The sequence below is a fragment of the Syzygium oleosum genome, unplaced genomic scaffold (assembly GCF_021117445.2).
Source record: "Syzygium oleosum isolate NSW1041296 unplaced genomic scaffold, Sole_v2.1 Sole_v2.13, whole genome shotgun sequence".
NCBI lineage: Eukaryota > Viridiplantae > Streptophyta > Magnoliopsida > Myrtales > Myrtaceae > Syzygium > Syzygium oleosum.
The window spans coordinates 8,464,089-8,481,442 of record NW_026607497.1 but is presented as its reverse complement, the minus strand read 5'-3'; the positions used below and the strand labels follow the sequence as shown (position 1 = coordinate 8,481,442).

The 17,354-nt window shown below is 40.3% G+C and overlaps 1 protein-coding gene across 1 annotated transcript; it reads right to left on the bottom strand.

Annotated features, from left to right (window-relative positions):
* Positions 1 to 692: 692 nt before the first annotated feature.
* Positions 693 to 3,824, bottom strand: LOC115675733 (subtilisin-like protease SBT1.7). The gene has a single exon (XM_030598486.2). The coding sequence runs from the start codon at positions 3,334 to 3,336 to the stop codon at positions 1,039 to 1,041; it is 2,298 nt and encodes a 765-aa protein (XP_030454346.1). The 5' UTR covers positions 3,337 to 3,824; the 3' UTR covers positions 693 to 1,038.
* Positions 3,825 to 17,354: the final 13,530 nt, after the last annotated feature.

The window sequence follows — 17,354 nt, the reverse complement described above, 5'->3', positions numbered from 1 at the left end:
TAATGATGTGAAATTTGGATAAGATTTGCAAGGCGACATCATTTCTTGTAAAACCATATTCTCCTCTTGGCTCTTAAACGCTTATTTAAAATCTCAACGTGAGAGAATTTGGTCAACATTTTGAGAGGTTGCCTTTAGTGCAAAGTCCCTTCATTCGTTAAAATTGAACACTTTTGATGAATATTTGAGAGGTTGCCTTTAGGCTGCGGTGTGCTGTTGTTTATGAACCTCCAGTGACCTTTTTAAGTTAGTAGTTTGCACCTGCTCAGCTACCCAAATTGCAGAATGAAAGCCTAAGATCAAAAGTGTTCGAGGGTGGCATTTCAGGAAATATTGTATCTTGTTACTAAATGTTTTCCCAAACGGAAACCCAACATCAATAGATTTCTTTTCATTCCATAATTTGTACAAATCCTGCTTGTTTCTTATATTCTATTTAAATTGTGTACCAATGTTATTTTGTTTTACTCATTAAACTATAAAAGAAGTAAATTGTTTCTCGATCCATTATTTTGTGCATCATAAATTAGCACTTAAAATTGATTCTGGTCAAGATTGTGATTCAAGAGAGGTGTCTTAGTATTTCTTCATCCATTTTCATCTACTCAAGGTAGTCTCTGTTATGTTACAACTACAAGTTCTGAGGTTGAAGTGGGGGTCTGCTGATGACTTTGACATTGAGGAGGAAAGAATTGGGGAAGATAGTTTTTATTACCACATGGTATTTCACATTATTGATGCTGCCGGTGCTGTAGATACAATGGATGACAACTAAATGCTTCAATTTCGATTAATGTACTTATAGCAGAAGCATGTCTAGGTTTCAAAGTTTGAAAGGCATCTTAAGTATGCTAGATATTGGAGCGATGGTTTTCTGTACAATTACAGTCTTCCCTTCGCCTACATTTTGATCTCACGAGAAGGGCAGCAATCTAATCTATCCAGCCTTCTATGCATTTGTTTCGACAGAGAAAGCTCATCCACCTGCCCCTTCTCAGAGCTTGATTACAACCGCAGCAACGTGTCTTTAAACAGTGGTTATGTCCAGCTGATAGCAATTGGACTTCCAACACTGTGTTTTCCATCTGACCATTTAAGACTAGCAAAGCTGGTTGTACCAGATGGCATGGAGCCAGCAATGAAGGTGACTGTGTAGCTTTCTTTCTCACCCATGGTACTGAAAGTCAGCGATTCGGGTTCAACCAAGATCTTGACTGATGGGATCTGTGAAGAAACTGACACCTTGTAGGTACCAGGACTACCAACATTTGTTAGAGTCCTTGTATATTTTACAGTGCTTGAAGCACCAGCCCCACCTGCTTTGCTAGAAGCCGTTTCCATGGAAACTGCGAATGATGGGTAGTTAAGATCTTCCACATTATACTTCTTGCTTGAGTCACAGGTGTAGTCTCTGTTTGTGGAGCGCTTGATCAGGTCTGAGGTGTAGTTTAGGGCACAGAAGAAGCGGAGATAGTCATCTACCGTGGCGTCATAGACCAAACCAGGGTCAAGGGCTGCCATTGGATCAACATGTCCGGCTCCATAATCGAAAGGGGTTGATGAACTCCCAGTGGCAACATCTTCAATTGTTTCACCATTTTTGTACTTTGTGTAGGCTGTTGTCATGAGTGCTGATCTGATGGCCGCGGGGCTCCATTCCTGGTGAGCAGCCTTGAGGAGGGCGGCCAACCCACTTACATGTGGGCAAGACATTGACGTGCCTGAGATTATGTTGAAATTCACGCGCCTCTTATCACTGTCCAGGCCAGTTGGGCCCACAGCTCCCGTCCACCCTGCGAGGATGTTCACACCAGGTGCTATGAGGTCTGGTTTGAGAATCTGAGGATTGAGTGGATTAGGACCACGGGAACTGAATGATGCTACAACTGGTGAAGGTTCGACTTCAAGTTCTGTGCCTCCGGAAGCAATGGTTGCTGTTGGACTTGGATCTGAGAAGATATACTTCTTTATCTCAATCCCTGCTTTCTGTCCTACAGCTGCTGAGGGCAAGAGATGTGCATCAGCAACTAGCTCTTCACCATAATACTCCGTGTTGGTAAGAATCATTCCCACCCCGCCCGCGTTCTTCACCACCATACTCTTTTGTGGCCTCGAGTTCCCTCCTCTGTCGCAGACCACTATTTTCCCTGCAACTTTGTTCGCAACCAAGCTACCAGTAAAGCATAATTCACCACTAGAGGAGTTGCTTGCATTACCTGCAAACACCAGTGGAACTGGACCAGATAATGACTTCCCATTGTAAAGTGACACGCCTTCATACTTCTTGCCATTTCCAAGAGTGACGTAGGCCGGAAAATCACGGTCCAAAGTACCGGCTCCTACTGTGGTTATCCAAGGAGCTACGTTCGCCACACTCTCGGAGCTAGGCCCACCGTTCCCGGCGGAGCACGACACAAGGATTCCATGTGCCATTGCATTGAAAGCTCCAATGGAGATGGTATCTCTGTAGTACTCGGTTATGCCTCCCCCAATGGACATGGATATGATGTTTACACCGTCTTCGACGGCCTTGTCCATGGCTGCCATTATGTCTGATCCAAAGCATCCACTTAGCCAACACACTTTATAGGTGGCCACACGGGCTTGTGTGGCCATCCCCCGTGCAGTTCCAGAAGCAAAACCAAAGAGGCTGGCCTCGGGGACGGCCGAACCAGCCACAGTAGTAGAGGTGTGGGTCCCATGCCCATCATCATCTCTGGGTGATTTTGATTCCACGGATTCATCTATCGGTCCAAATGCTGCTTCATACCCTTTAGAGAAGAACCTCGCGCCAACGAGTTTCTTATTGCAGCTCGATGAATTGAAGTTCTTCCCCACCTCGCAGGTACCTTTCCAGGTACTGGGCCGCTCGCCGAGTCCTGCGTCATCATAGCTTTTCAGCTCAGGCCACACACCAGTGTCAAGCACTCCGACAATCACCTCACTCGCCAGGTTGGACTCGGGGTAGACAACTTCGCTCTTTCCCAGTCCAAGAAACTCCGGCGTCCGAGTGGTGTGGAGTTCATATCTCACTTCTGGCATGACCGAAAGAATTCCAGCTTGCTTCCCGAGTAACTCTGCTTCCTCAACCGTGAGCCTCGCGGAGAAGCCGTGGAGCACACTGTTATAGGTGTACAGCATGTCTGCCTCGTCCGATACCGATTTCAGCGAAGAATCATACCATTCAAAATGATCAGCAAATGTCTCGGGCATGTTGGACTTGTCCATGTGGATGATATAGGTGGTTTTAGCTGGTTTCTTGGTACCTTCAGCTACCTCATAGTGGGAGAGAACTAGTAGTGCTAGAGCCACTTTATGCAAAAGCCTAAGCTTCATCTTCTTCAATGAATCTGTTGGTTCAAGCGAAGCTGTCTTCTTTGTGAAGCTTTTGCTCGAGGGAAAAGAAGAGAGGAATGAAATGATGAAATGGCTGGCCTTTTTCTTAGTGGGAGAGAACCGGAAGTGCTGGAGCCACTCTATGCAGAAGCCTAAGCTTCATCTTCTTCACTGAATCTGGGTGATTCAAGCGTAGTTCTCTCTTTTTGGGAAGCTTTTGCTCAAGGAAAAAGCAGAGAGGAATGAAGTGATGAAACAGAGGTGGAGGCTTGCCTTTTTATTAGTGGCTGTCTCAGCTTTGGTGCTTTGCTGATGAATCTCTAGTGGGGCATGACAGGCAGTAGTACATTATACAAGGTTGACCTCGTTGTTTCCGATTCATGGGGTACAAAATGGCATCGACGATTAAACAAATGAGGGATGAGAGAAGATAGATTTTGGGTAAATCTCGAGGTTTGATCTTGTATCGTTTGGGAAGCAATCAAGAGACAAATACTCACCTCGTGTTAGAATTCTTTGAGAATTTGATGTTAGCACAAAGGTAAAAATGAAGGATGGTAACCACTTGGAGTTATGACCGTGGAGTAATCTTCCTGGGAATTGAAAACAAAATTAATTTTGAGCAGTAATACTCAGCATGAAGTAAGTTACTAAGGTAGTCTTTGGGTTGGATTGGTGAGCATTCTCTTTTTCCTAGTGCTGCATGATCTGTACTTAGGCAATACCTTATAATCTCTCCACTAACTTTTCGGCACTCTCTTTCCTTGTACGACAAAGGTGGCTGATTACTGATTGGAGAGGTCTGTTCATTGAAGAAAATTAGGTAAGGATTTGAGATTTTAGCAATTGGGAATTGAGAGGACCATGCTAAACCAAGAAAAGTGTGTGACCTTCACACTCGTTTCTGTACCCCCACCATCGCTCACCGACAACACGTTTGTCCCCAGTTCTTTCTCCTAAAATTATAATTACACCCGCAATCAAAGGAGAGAATCTTGTCGTGGCCCTACACTTTGTTTTACAGATTGGTTCGTTTTTCGTTTAAAATGGGGTTTCTTCTGTTTTACTAGTTCGATACCTCTGTGAAGCTTGCACAGAGAAATTCCCAACATGTCGAGCGCACTAGGCATTCTAGAGGCGTTTCGTTTTTTTGGTGGCTGTGGGCACACCACGTCCCCGTGGGGGCTAATGACCTAGTGTATTTCACCACTCACTGTAGAAAGTTGAAGGCATCTACGAGGACCACTCGTGAGAGGTTCCTTGATGCCAGTCGAGAGAAATGTAAGTCCATATCGATCATACAATACGTTTGGAATCATTGGGGAGCGTCATGTCATTGGACATCAGAAAGACAAACTCAAAAGCCTTTCCGTTTGTGTTCCCCGATGGTTTAGAGCCATAGGTTTTGCAAAAGACCAGGGGAAAGGATGACAAAGTTAGTAGGCCATCTTTGCGGGGTGTAATTGAGTGAAAGATTTTGAGAATCAAAAGATGAAATGATTCTCTCCATTGATATAACCATACCCTCATGTGACCTCTTAAGAAGGGGAAAAAGATATTGACGTATGCGGGTAGAAGAGGTTTTCTGTATATAATTTCATATCAGTGGCCCACAACTTTAAGTCTGACAATTCACATCATAACATCTATTAACAAGTTAAGTTACGATGGAAACATGTTAGTTCGTATTGATATTTTCTCCCGGGGTTTCGTGTTATATTTTGTACTGAATAAATGGGTAGCTAAGGGGCAAGCCGGGATCCTTATGATTGCCTCAACTTCTGTAGTGAGAATGAACAGAGTGAATGTTTGTATGTATTAGTGTGTCGTAAATACCCACTCGTAAACCCGCTTGAGTCGACGCAATTGGTCGAGGTCTCGGGGGATCGTCAACCGAGGAACCGATCAAATTCCACCAACTATGTGCAATTCTACGTTAGGGCACTTACAAAGACCACACATCTCAACTCAACCTTTTTTGTGAGACTCGTAGGATATTTTATGGACTCCATCCTGATCATTGGCACCTATGAAGCCGGTCTTTTCTCGCAACTTCGGTTCATCTTTAAACAATTCACTTTTCGGGCACGAATCGATTATCTGGTAGTCTTGTACAATAGTACCATTATTGAGATCAACAGTATATTTTCGCAGGGTATAAGGCACCGAATTGGTGGAATCTTCAGAAAAATACTGTTGCCTATGAGGAATTGGCCAATGGTTTAATTATTTCCATCAAGAGTCGGTGTTAGTGGGATGCCTGGCGGACCCTAGCGTGAGGACATGATCGTGTATTCTTTACAAGTCATTATCCATTGCCTAATGCTGTTGCTTTCGAGCCTAAGTTTGAAAAGCTGGGCACCCAACTGCCCCATCAATCAATCAATCAATCAATAACACAAGGTTTTGGATGTGTAGTGATCCAACGTGACTCTATCCCGTAAAGAATTTAGAGGAAAATGTTCGGTGGATTCATTTCTTACTTCGTTACAAGTATCTATAATCACCTCTAGAAAATTGGTGCACAGCTTCACACGGTTCAGGGCGGACACCAAAATCCTGTGGAACCAAATCACATCACACCGAGCTCAAGGTCTAAACAATGCTAGTACGTGACATGTTCAAGCGAAATGACGCGCCACAACGTGTGTAATCCATGTATTAACTTGAGTCAACGCGTTTTTGTTATAAGTCGGTTATATAGCTTGAGAAACTAAAAATTATAATGGTCATTCCGATAAAAGTTAAGTTGGCATGAATTGCAGATACGATTATGGCACGCTAATGCGAATTTTCCACATGGTCAACCCTAATAGCAAGATCACAACCAGACAAAAACCTACCGACTAAAACACGAATCATTTGCTATAGGAATTGAGATAGCAGCTCGTTAAGAGAAAATTTGAAGTTCCTACCGTCCTTGCTAATTGAGTATGGGTTATATTTTCCTTCTAGGCAAATAGCAAGTTACCATGATAATGCACATAGTTACCATTATAATGCACATACTGACTGAACAAAAAGCAAATATGGGTGCTGTCGATGTGCGTATCTCACCAATCAGAACATTAATTGAAGAATTTAATGTCCGCCGAGCAAATCGTTTAGCCCTTTCAATTAATAATTATTACGTTGCCAACGTGCCAATAAAAAGCACTAATCGCTATAAAAAAAAAATCGGATTACTTTTACCTCTACTTTTACATAGCCGTCTTATTCCTGTAGGCACTAGATTAGCTGTCCCCCTTTCGTTGTTTTTAGCACTTTCAGCGTACCAAAACGTGAATTGTATTAGATATTAAGCTTGTAGTGGAATCATCACTGATTTCCATTTCATATTATTTGGGGTGGGCTATCTTATCTTCAGAGCTTTTTAATGGCAATTTACCTGCTGAGGATTCCGATCACCAATGTCCGTCGAAGACGAATCGTGGAGGCCTAGGAACCCTACTATCAAACGAGGTGAAATTTGGACGTATCTGGCCGTCTAGGGTTTATAATCAAAGACAATTATTAAGAGTACTCAAGAGAAAAGACATGTCGCTATTGAAAAGACATCACACTTAGAATCTTAATGACCCATAAAGCATAACAGAGAAGCATAACCATGAGATTGTCCCCCAGCTTTTACGTGGGATGATTGGGGGATGTTGGCTGGAGTTGGACCCTACCACTCATAATTTCGGTGCAGATAAAGTTGAGATTGAGGCTGCTTTCGATGATGATTATCCGATGTTAACAATAGTAAAGTGAAGAGTTACACATGAAGCAAATGCGGACTCCAAAGACTCTTCTTGACGTTCGGACTCATATGACAACCTAATACTCTATATTAGCCTTGTAATAAAGAATTCTGAGGATAATTCGCAGGTCGTGTCCAACACTTAATGGGCGAAAGCAAGGTGAGGATTGGACCATTCGGGTGGGGAAGAGATGTTTCCTTTTCGCATCGGCAAACAAGATGTTACGGGTAATGACTGATGACAGGGGCGTGGTGGATGGAGATTTGGATGGTTGCCTGGGTATGGATTACTGTTGTCACCTGTAATTAATTAGATTGTTGATAATAAAAATAAATAAAGTAACAGAGACAAATGCATGAAGATCGTAAAAAAATGACGTAGCCCATAGAAAGCTGTTTATATAAGCGGACAGCTGGCAAGCACTGAAATATCCTGATGGGAAATTTGAGAATTTGAAATTGAAAAGACTGGAATCATAGATGAAGCAAGCGCCACCTAAGCTTTCGTATCGAAAGTCGTCGATGAAAACTGCTATATGGAGTCCAAGTCATCGAAGCTATCGACGAGAAAAGGAGGTAGGACATGTGTCAAGACGGAAGGAGATCAATAACGGTAGAGGAACAGGTGTCAAGACGGAAAGAGATCGATGACGGTTATCGCATAGTGAAAGAACATGTGTCAAGACGGAAAGAGTTCTATAACGGTTATCGCCTCAGGAAGGACACATGTCAAGATGAAAAGAAATCAATGACGGTTATTGCATAGTGGAAGGACAGGTGTTTAGACGGAAAGAGATCGAAGACAGTCATCGCCTCAGGAAAGACAGATGTCAAGACGAAAAGAGATCGATGACGATCATCACATAGTGAAAGGATAGGTGTCAAGACGAAAAGAGATCACTGGCATCTATCTGCAGAACTCTCTTCCCAGTAAAAGAGATTTGCAAAGGAGGAAGATATTATAAACCTTCCTTAAGGCGTCCGACGGATTTAAGGAGCTGGAGAAGGAGTTTGTGACTGGGTGGTCCATATGAAACCATAAATTGGTATTTTCCTGGTGGGCTTGGACAGTTGAGAGTTTTGTATCAATTGTCTTGCCAAACAGTGATGAACAGTGCGTGAACAGTAACTTTCTGATAAAGAAGGAAGGATGTCAAGACAAGAAGGAAATTGACGACGGTTATCGCACAAAAAAGGATAGGTGTCAGAACGAAAAGATAAGATTGATGGTAGTAGATGGACATGTGTCATCAGATGAACAACGAAGATGAGATCAACGGTGGCTATTGAATATGATATCAGAAGGCGGTTATTAGATCTGTAGTATAAATATTACCAGACAGCCAGAAAAATTTCAGTATGGCACTTTTAGTTTCCATAGCTGTAATTATCTATGTTTTTAGCCCAATAGCTTTGTAATGTTGCATCAACGGAGTTTGGATACCGCCAATCAGTAGCTGGACGGATTTGTCTGAACTGTCAATAAAATTCAATGTTTTATTAGCCAAATTTCGTCATGGTACGAAACCTATGTTGCTAATCAAAACAAACAAGCTCTTTGTTCACGTTTGGATATCTCATGTCCGGAATTAGTCACAGAACCCGGTTTCTTCTCATTAAGAACCGAAGAACGACTTTAGGTAAATTATATTTTATTGCGGGAGCATTTCCGGCAAAACACAGGCAATGCTGCAGAAATTTTATGATCTCCAAACAAGTGCATGGACTCAGTCGCGCCCCCCAATATGCTCTGAATGTTCTTGAATTTGAGCCTGAATAAGGTAAATATCATGTCTAACGTTCGATAGTGTCCCTCGCATGATATTGCAGAAATCCGAAATACTTTAGATAGAATGATGAATAACTTACCCATATTTAGGGTCTGCTGTAGATACTATCTCCTCTAAATTGAAATGAAATATGATAATTAATACTTATAACTCCTAGTAGACATTAGCGACGTCCCTGTTAGTGCTATTGGTGGCGCCACTGGTGATCACCTTAAAATCTCTCACTCTCTCTCTCCTCTCTCTCTCTCTTACACACAGATTTGGTACATTTGAGACCACACAACCACAATGGCGGTCGCACGCACAAGGTAATGCAACTATCAGGTGCTGGCAGCCTTAGTTGCCAAATATTGCGTTCCCTTTCTTAAGGCCAACAATTCGTTTCGTGTCACATCGAAATAAGACTATAATACAAATACCGCTAACCCAAATATGACACGTCTAATAAACATATCAAACTGCATCTATACCAACACAAAACACCTAATAAAGCGGTTCACGGGACACGATTAACACAATTATTAAACACACATCTGCGCCTGGTGTCGACACGATACGTTAACCTATTTACAATAATAAGCATGTAAAACACATTCATACAGTATAAGTTGTATTAACATGTTTGGCACTTTTCCACACAATTTGAGTATAAATTACATTTGGAATGGGTATTGAGTTGGTGTTTTTTCACGGCATAAATGACTTTTGTAACCCTAAATATGTTTTCGATTATCGCTTTGTTGTTTTTTAACATATACATTATTTTTGTAAAATTTTAACGATTAAAAAGTCTTTCGATACGGGTACTAAACGTGTTAAAATATATCTAATCAACTTGTGTTTAAAAAAAGTCAACCAAAAAAAAAACTCGTGTTAAAAAGACAACGCATTTACTTTAAAAGTGTTAACTCGTGTTTAAACGGATTAAACAAGTCAATTTGTGCATGACATGATGTTTCTCGTGTCTTAGGCGAGTTGACCTGTTTATGCCAAACCAAAACCTTTTAGATAATGCGTCGTGTTGTGAACACGAGTAGTGTTAAGAATTGTCAACCCTACCCTTTCTCTCCCGCCTCTCTATGTCTATAAATTGTCCAATCGCCCATAATATCGATTAGGATTGAACATGACCAAATCCACCATTGTATCTATCGGAAAAAGTACAAAAAAAGTCTTAAATCTATTGCATTGGTACCAATTCAGTATTAACCCTTTCAATTAGACTAATTTAGTTCTAAATATTTTCACATTGATATCAATTGAGTCCATTTGGCCAATTTAGATTGTAAATTGCTAACATATACGTCGGCCGTCCTACGTAGCATGGCGGGCGCCGACATGGACATTCTTTATAATTTTTTAATAATTTTTTTTGAATTTTTTTTCTTTCTTTTTCTTCCATGGCCTATGTTGGTGGCCGATGAGGGTCGCCCTCACTATGCCTAGCCTAGACGAGGGCAGGTTGGCTGGTGCTCGCCTCGCCTAGGTGAGGCCGACCCTGGCTGGCCACGACACAGGCTATAAAAGAAAAAGAAAGAAAGAAAAGAAATAAAAGAAAGAAAAAAATCAAAAAAATTTATTAAAAAATTATAAAATAACGTCCAAGTTAGCGCTAGCCGTGAGAACGATCGGTGTCCATGTCAGCAATTTTAAATTTAAATTGACCAAATTGATCCAATTGGTACCAATGTGAAAAATATTTACGACTAAATTAGTCTAATCGAAAGGTTTAGAATTGAATTAGTATCAAAACAATACATTTATTGTTATGAAATACATGAATGAATATTCATTATATTCAATGTACCTATTATGGTACATTTATAACCTACATACATGAATGTATATTCAATGTACTTATTATGGTACATTTGTAACCTACATTCTACGTACAATCTCTAATGAATGTTCATCTCCCTATTCAATGTATGTATTCAATACATTGACATTAATGATATGTGCATTCTTGTTTTCTTATAAATAGGAGTTTAGTTTTGGTCATTGTGATAGAAATCAGAACATAATGAAAAGAGAAAATATATATATTTGGTGTTTATCTGCTTTCTCTACTTAATCTCTATTCTCTCTATTATATACTTGCAACGCAATATTTTACAACATTTATGACTTTTTTTTATACTTTTCCCATTATCTATTAGATGAAAGATATGATATAAGGAATCCCTTTACATTTCCTATTCAATAGTATCCTAATGTTTGTCTTAGTGGCCAAACGCAATCTAAGAAAAGATGTTTGAAAGGTTGAAATTTTGTCATTCAATTCTGTATATATTAACGCAGCGGATAAGATGTTACAATTACATAAACGAGATTTAAGAATTTTCGATGAACAAAACTCTTAATCCGAGTTTTCTACTAAAATCTTATTTTGAAGCTCTTATATCTAAGGATGCAAATACAGATAAGAGCTCTCTATGGGTATAATGGCTTTTGGCATTATAATGTGCCGTGACTAAGATAACAGCTAACTGAGTTTGACAACATACTGGAATACTTTTATAGTCTCGTGTTTTGCACATCCATGATTGAATTTTTAAGAACCCTCAAAGGTGAAGCTCTCTCATATCATCTTGTCCAAGTAGTTTGACCGATCCTATTTACATGTAGTCTCTTTCACAAATTGGCTTAAGAATTTTTGATTTGGACAGTCGAACGATATCTATGAAATGCTTCCATAGAAGTAAAGTTTAGTGTGTTATTTTGCTGTCGGGATAAGGACACTACAAGTATAATAACTTTTTTACGGCGTTTACTTGAATGTTATAACTTTTATTTCGACTGCTTGCGTGCCATAACTTCTAAAAAACCTTAACTTGAGTGCCATAACTTTCGATCGATCACTTAAGTGCCAAAATTTTTTAAGATTATGTACCCAAGTGCCAAAAATATGTCATGGCATAGCACTTGTGGTGAACGATTTTAAAAAATTACAATACTAAAGTAATCGATTGAAAAGTTAGATGGCACTCAAGTGATTAGAAAAAAAAAATTATGGCTCTCAAGTGAGTGCCGTACAAAAGTTATAGCACTTGTGATATTCTTATTCTCCTCGCTGCCTTTCAAAATAATATATATATATATACCTCTCTCTCTCTCTCTCTCTCTCTCTCTCTCGTCAAAACTTCTCTTCAAGAACTAAAAGGCCGTCGTTATCTCACGATACTTTCCCAAACCCTATGAAGTATGACTAGCAGTTGCTCACGTAACGCGTTAACATACGTGATTGGATTCGGACTTTATTAAATTATTGGTTCATAATTGAATGAAGATAGGCACAAATCTATCATCAATCAGTGATAAGATCACTGGTGGAATCCAAGGACCCGTTCATGCACACTGTTAGATGGTGAGAAGCCACCATCCTACGAGTCCCACAGGCGTTGAATTTTAGGACAACCCTTTGACGTATAATATGCATCGCCGATTCATCCTCATCTTCTTCCTAGTCATGACGTGCCGACAGGCAACGAGTTCATCAGGCACGATCAAAACTGGAACCGATCTTTCTGCAATAATTGAGGAACCTTGGAGGGTGAAATCTGTTTGATGGGAACAAGGCGCACTGTGATACCGTCATTTACCTTTCCCTATCAGGTCTTCGACATCAGTCCACGATAAGTTGAATTATCAACGTCATCTACGACCGCTCGTTATCGAGTGATGATCAACAAATCACGTAATGAGTTGATTGATGGTGAAACTAACGAACCGCTAAAAGTTAACAGCTACTTGGGTAACGATATATGGCTTTTGTACCGAACATGAAGTAATATGTTGGGCCAAAACCAATCAATGGTTTGGTGAAAGAAACCCATATTCAAAAAGAGAGAAGAGAAGTGGGGCTTGCTTAATTGTTACTTTGTACGAGATTATGGTTCGAATCTCACTTCGACCATACTGTGGATCAAACATGAGCTTTCTTGGTTCTGAAGCGAGGGACCTGGTCCAGGACCCGTGGAATCGGGCCGAAGGCCCAGATAACCATGTCATCGCAAAGGAAAAACCTCACCGAACTTCATGAGGTTGGCTTAGTAGTTAACGAATATAAGGCACACGGCACAGGTTCAAATATCCACGCGACCAAGAGCACATGTTTAGCACTTGGTAAACATGGGTTAGCCCAAAAAAAAAAACAACATTGATTAACCAATAGGCAATAAGTATTCCTTAAAGGGCCTTTCTTTTGGGAGAGGCTTATTAATGGGAAAAGTACCAAAAAAGTCTTAAACCTATTGCATTGGTACCAATTCAGTCATAAACCTTTCAATTGAACTAATTTGTCATAAACCTTTTCACATTGGTACTAATTCAGTCCATCCAGCCAATTTAGATCGGAAATCGTTGACGTGGACGCTAGCTGTCCTACGTGGCACAACTGACACTGATGTGGATATTTAAAAATAATTTTTAAATAATTTTTTGAATATTTTTATCAATATTTTTATTTTATTTTCCATTTTCTTTATTTCTTCTCTTTTCTTTCTTTTCTTTTTTTTCCTTTTTTTTTCTTCCCCTCTTCTTCCCTCCGCCAGCCTCCACAATGACCGGCGGCCAGCGATGGCAAGGGTCAGGATGCCCTCACCGGCCACAGGAGAGGCCGGCCCTTGGCAAGGGCTGGACGAGTGTTGACACCTAAATTTTAACTAGTCATTTAGGAACAATTGCATAGAAAATTAGGGAATAATTTTTCAACCCCTAAACAAAAAATATAATTAGATGGCATTGCATATAGATATTAGGAGCATTCCATTAATAGTTAATTAGGCCCATATAGTTTGCATATTTATTGGACCGGTGTCGAATGGACTTGAATGAATAGTTACGTGCTTAATCAAGCTAATTGAACTAAGCCCGAGAACTAGAAAGGTTGGCAAAAAGCCCATGCTATGACCGAAAGTTTGATGGACTTAGAAAATTCTTCCCACGGCATGGTCAGATAAATGAAAGGAAAGAATAGCATGCAGGGGCATGTATCGTCTTCACACATATCTTTGATTTACGGGCACAAGTGGATGAATGATGCAAAGAATAAAAGAAAATATTTGGCTGAGCTGGTGCCGTGCAGACAAAGGGAATAAAAGGAAGGCAAGAAAAGATCTTTAGCATTATTGAATAAGAGATATTGCCTGTGGGACATATAGTTGGTCTTAAGCAATATATCTTTTTGACAATATTTGTTATACACAAAGAAGGTAGTCGATAGGTGGCTTTTCATTCATATATTCATATTTCCTCTTTTGAAGAACAAAGTAAGACATTATAAAAGAGACCCAAAAAGCGACAGAATGGGGCTTTTTCTTTTGAATCTGATCTCCCGCACCTCCGCCGCTTGACGCCGACGTCGGCCGATCGTGAGCATCAATGGCGATCCCTTGCCGCTTTGTGCCGTCCCTTGCTCCACGACATTTGCTCCACCGTGGGCCTTTGCACCCAACCGAGACGCTCCGTCCGAAGCCCTGTTGACGACCAGCGCTCCAATCCGACGATTCCCTTCACTTCTTGCTGTTCGTGAGTCGTCTAAATCGTGGAGATCTCCGCGCACTTCCAGCCACGACGTAGCTTTGCATTGTTACGAGCGGCAAACCATGCAGTCACCATGCGCCGGACCTTCTTTTCACGATCTTGGAATTTTCTTTTATTGCAGGTTGGTTTGGGTCTTGCTGGGAGTCCAATAAATTTTCTTGCGACCCGTGAGCAACACTCATCACGGTTCCCCGACTTGCCACCGAGAGAAGTCCACCTGCAAGATTTTCCTTCCTTGGCCGAGAACCACCGAACCAAGCTTCACCGAGCCCCTTCACCAAGACACCCCCATCGGCCGATGGACGATCGATTCTCATGATCCATCGCCGGTCAGTCGATGCGCACCGCCGCCGGTCCACTCGCCATCATCCCGATCCGCAATCCCGATCCGCGAGTTCAAATTGGAAATATTCACAAATTAGGTAAGATTCTCATCTATATTCTTAGAATATTCAATTTCTCAATCTTTCGGATGTTTGAATATTTCGTGAATAGTGTGTGGATTGCTAGATATCTTAGGATGATTTGTGCTATATCCGCAATATTCGAAAATACCCAAAATTAGGAATCATTCCTAATTTGGCAACGTATCTGGACGACTATCCGACTACGATATGCGGCGATACGGAAAATCGTTATCTTGTCCATAATCACTTGGATACGATAATAGATTTTATTTGCTTTCCAAATTTAAACAATCAACTTTCTGTCGATATCTATAACCCTATAGATATGACCGTTAGTTTCTTTGCCTTATCTGAATTTGAAGAATCTTGCGGATCGCGTGGATTGTTTGAGTGCGGTTGTTATCTTTATTTGATTGCTTTCTTTTTTTTTAAATAAAGAAAATTCCAAAAAAAAAGATTAGTTAGGATTTGAATTGGTCTTATTAGAAGATAATGATGCATGTTTAGGATAGGTTCAGAATAACTTTCTTTGAATAAGTCAATAGGATAACTTTTTAATTTAAATTAGGAATTAGAGTAATTTATTTCCTAGTTTAATTTAGATATTATCCCGATCTCGATGGTTCATTTTAGGGTAATTCTTGATTTCGAATTTTCATAAAAATACCAAAAAGAAGTCAGTTTAGGATAGATTAAATTATCTTTTAGAATAGATTGCATGTTAATTTAGGCATTTTTTAATTCCGAATTCCATTGGAAAAATACAAAAAAAAATAAATCATTTGTCCGTCATTAGCATTAGGTCACGTCGTCGTATGACATAGTTCGCATGCTAGGTTGCATTGATCGCATGTCAATTTTTGCATATAGGTTAGTTTGCATTTTAATAAAGCGCAAACCCTAATGAACACCTTGAGTACCTTGCTTTGTTAATTAGAAATCATATTAGGATTGTCTGTGTGATTTTCTACTAACAATGCAGATGCTTGCTTGGCTTTAAGGTATGTTATCCTGCTATTTATTTACTGCTTTCTTGGGTGTTAAATTGGTGGTTTGCGCACCCGCATGAACACCTCACATGTTAGTGATTAGGCAATAAAATGGATCCAGACTGCATGCATAAATATTTTTTGAAAAGAAAAGGTACCGAAAGTGCATTAGACTAGATCTAGCGTAATCAAGTCCCCAAGCTTAGAATCTCTGGTTCGTAGGAATAAAATATATCTCCCTATGTTTTATTTAGGTTTCTAATCGACCTACCACAAATAGATTAGTGGCGACTCCAAGCACGAAAACTTTTGCATGTTAAAGACTTAAACCCTAAGTTGCGAATTGGTAGGGCTTGGGAGGGCCCAAGTTAGGCTTAGTCTTAACAATCCATTAGCCTGAGAAATTTTAGGTCGCGACAACGAGGCGACCCATGCCCTCACCAGAGTTGGCGAGGGCATCCCGGCCTTCGCCGACTTGGCCGGGCGAGGGTCCCCTCGCCGAATCTAGCGAGGGACCTCACGACGGCGAGGCCAGCGAGGGTTGGACGAGGCCGCACATGCCCTAGAGTGAAAGAAAGAAAAGAGAAGAAATAAAGAAAATGGAAAATAAAATAAAAAATTAATAAAAATTAATAAGGATATTCAAAAAATTATTTAAAAATTATTTTTAAATGTCCACGATAGCGCTAGTCGTGTCACGTAGGACGACTGGCATCCACGTCAGTAATTTCTGGCCTAAATTGGCCAGATGAACTGAATTGGTACAGATGTGAAAAGGTTTAGGACTAAATTGGTCCAATTGAAGGTTTAGGACTGAATTGGTACTAATATAATATGTTTAGAACTTTTTTGGTACTTTTCCCTCTTATTAATACTTGTATAACCTACGTAGGCCCAATATCGATAGACTCGTAGGCCATGAAAGTATTTCATGTGGGCCTTATGAATTGGCAATAAAAGCCCTGCTCTACTTGAAACTTTCACTTAGCGAAACTTAAATTTTAATTGAGAAAGAACATTTCTAATGGTGTTGTCGTCTTTGCTATTGAAACCTTCAAAACTTTCAAGAGATTAAGGTCTCTCATAGGATCTTATCTACGTGAACTGATCTTATTTACATCTAGTCACTTTCACATGTTAGACTTAAAAATTTTTGAGTTAGATAATCTAACGATATCTATGAAATGCTTCCTTGAAGTCAAGTTTAGAGCGTCGTTACGCTATTAGGGGTGTACAAAATAACCCGCTAGTATGCAAACTTGGACCACCCTGAACCGATTTTTTCAAGATCAGATTTGTTCCGGACTGAGCTATTGAGGTAAAAAAGTTTTAAAAGTTTGGGCTAGTTTAGGCCGGTCCGGGCTATCGGGCTTCAGATGCCCGAAACTTATAAAGAAATCAACCTTTAATCTTAGATATTTAAAGAAGTCGAAAACCTTAGCAATCTTAACTCCTTTTTGTTCACCCTCAAACTTTCCTTCACGGCTCTCTCGTCTTCAACTTCACGAACGACCTGTATCTCTATCTCTCGCTCTCTCTCGCATCC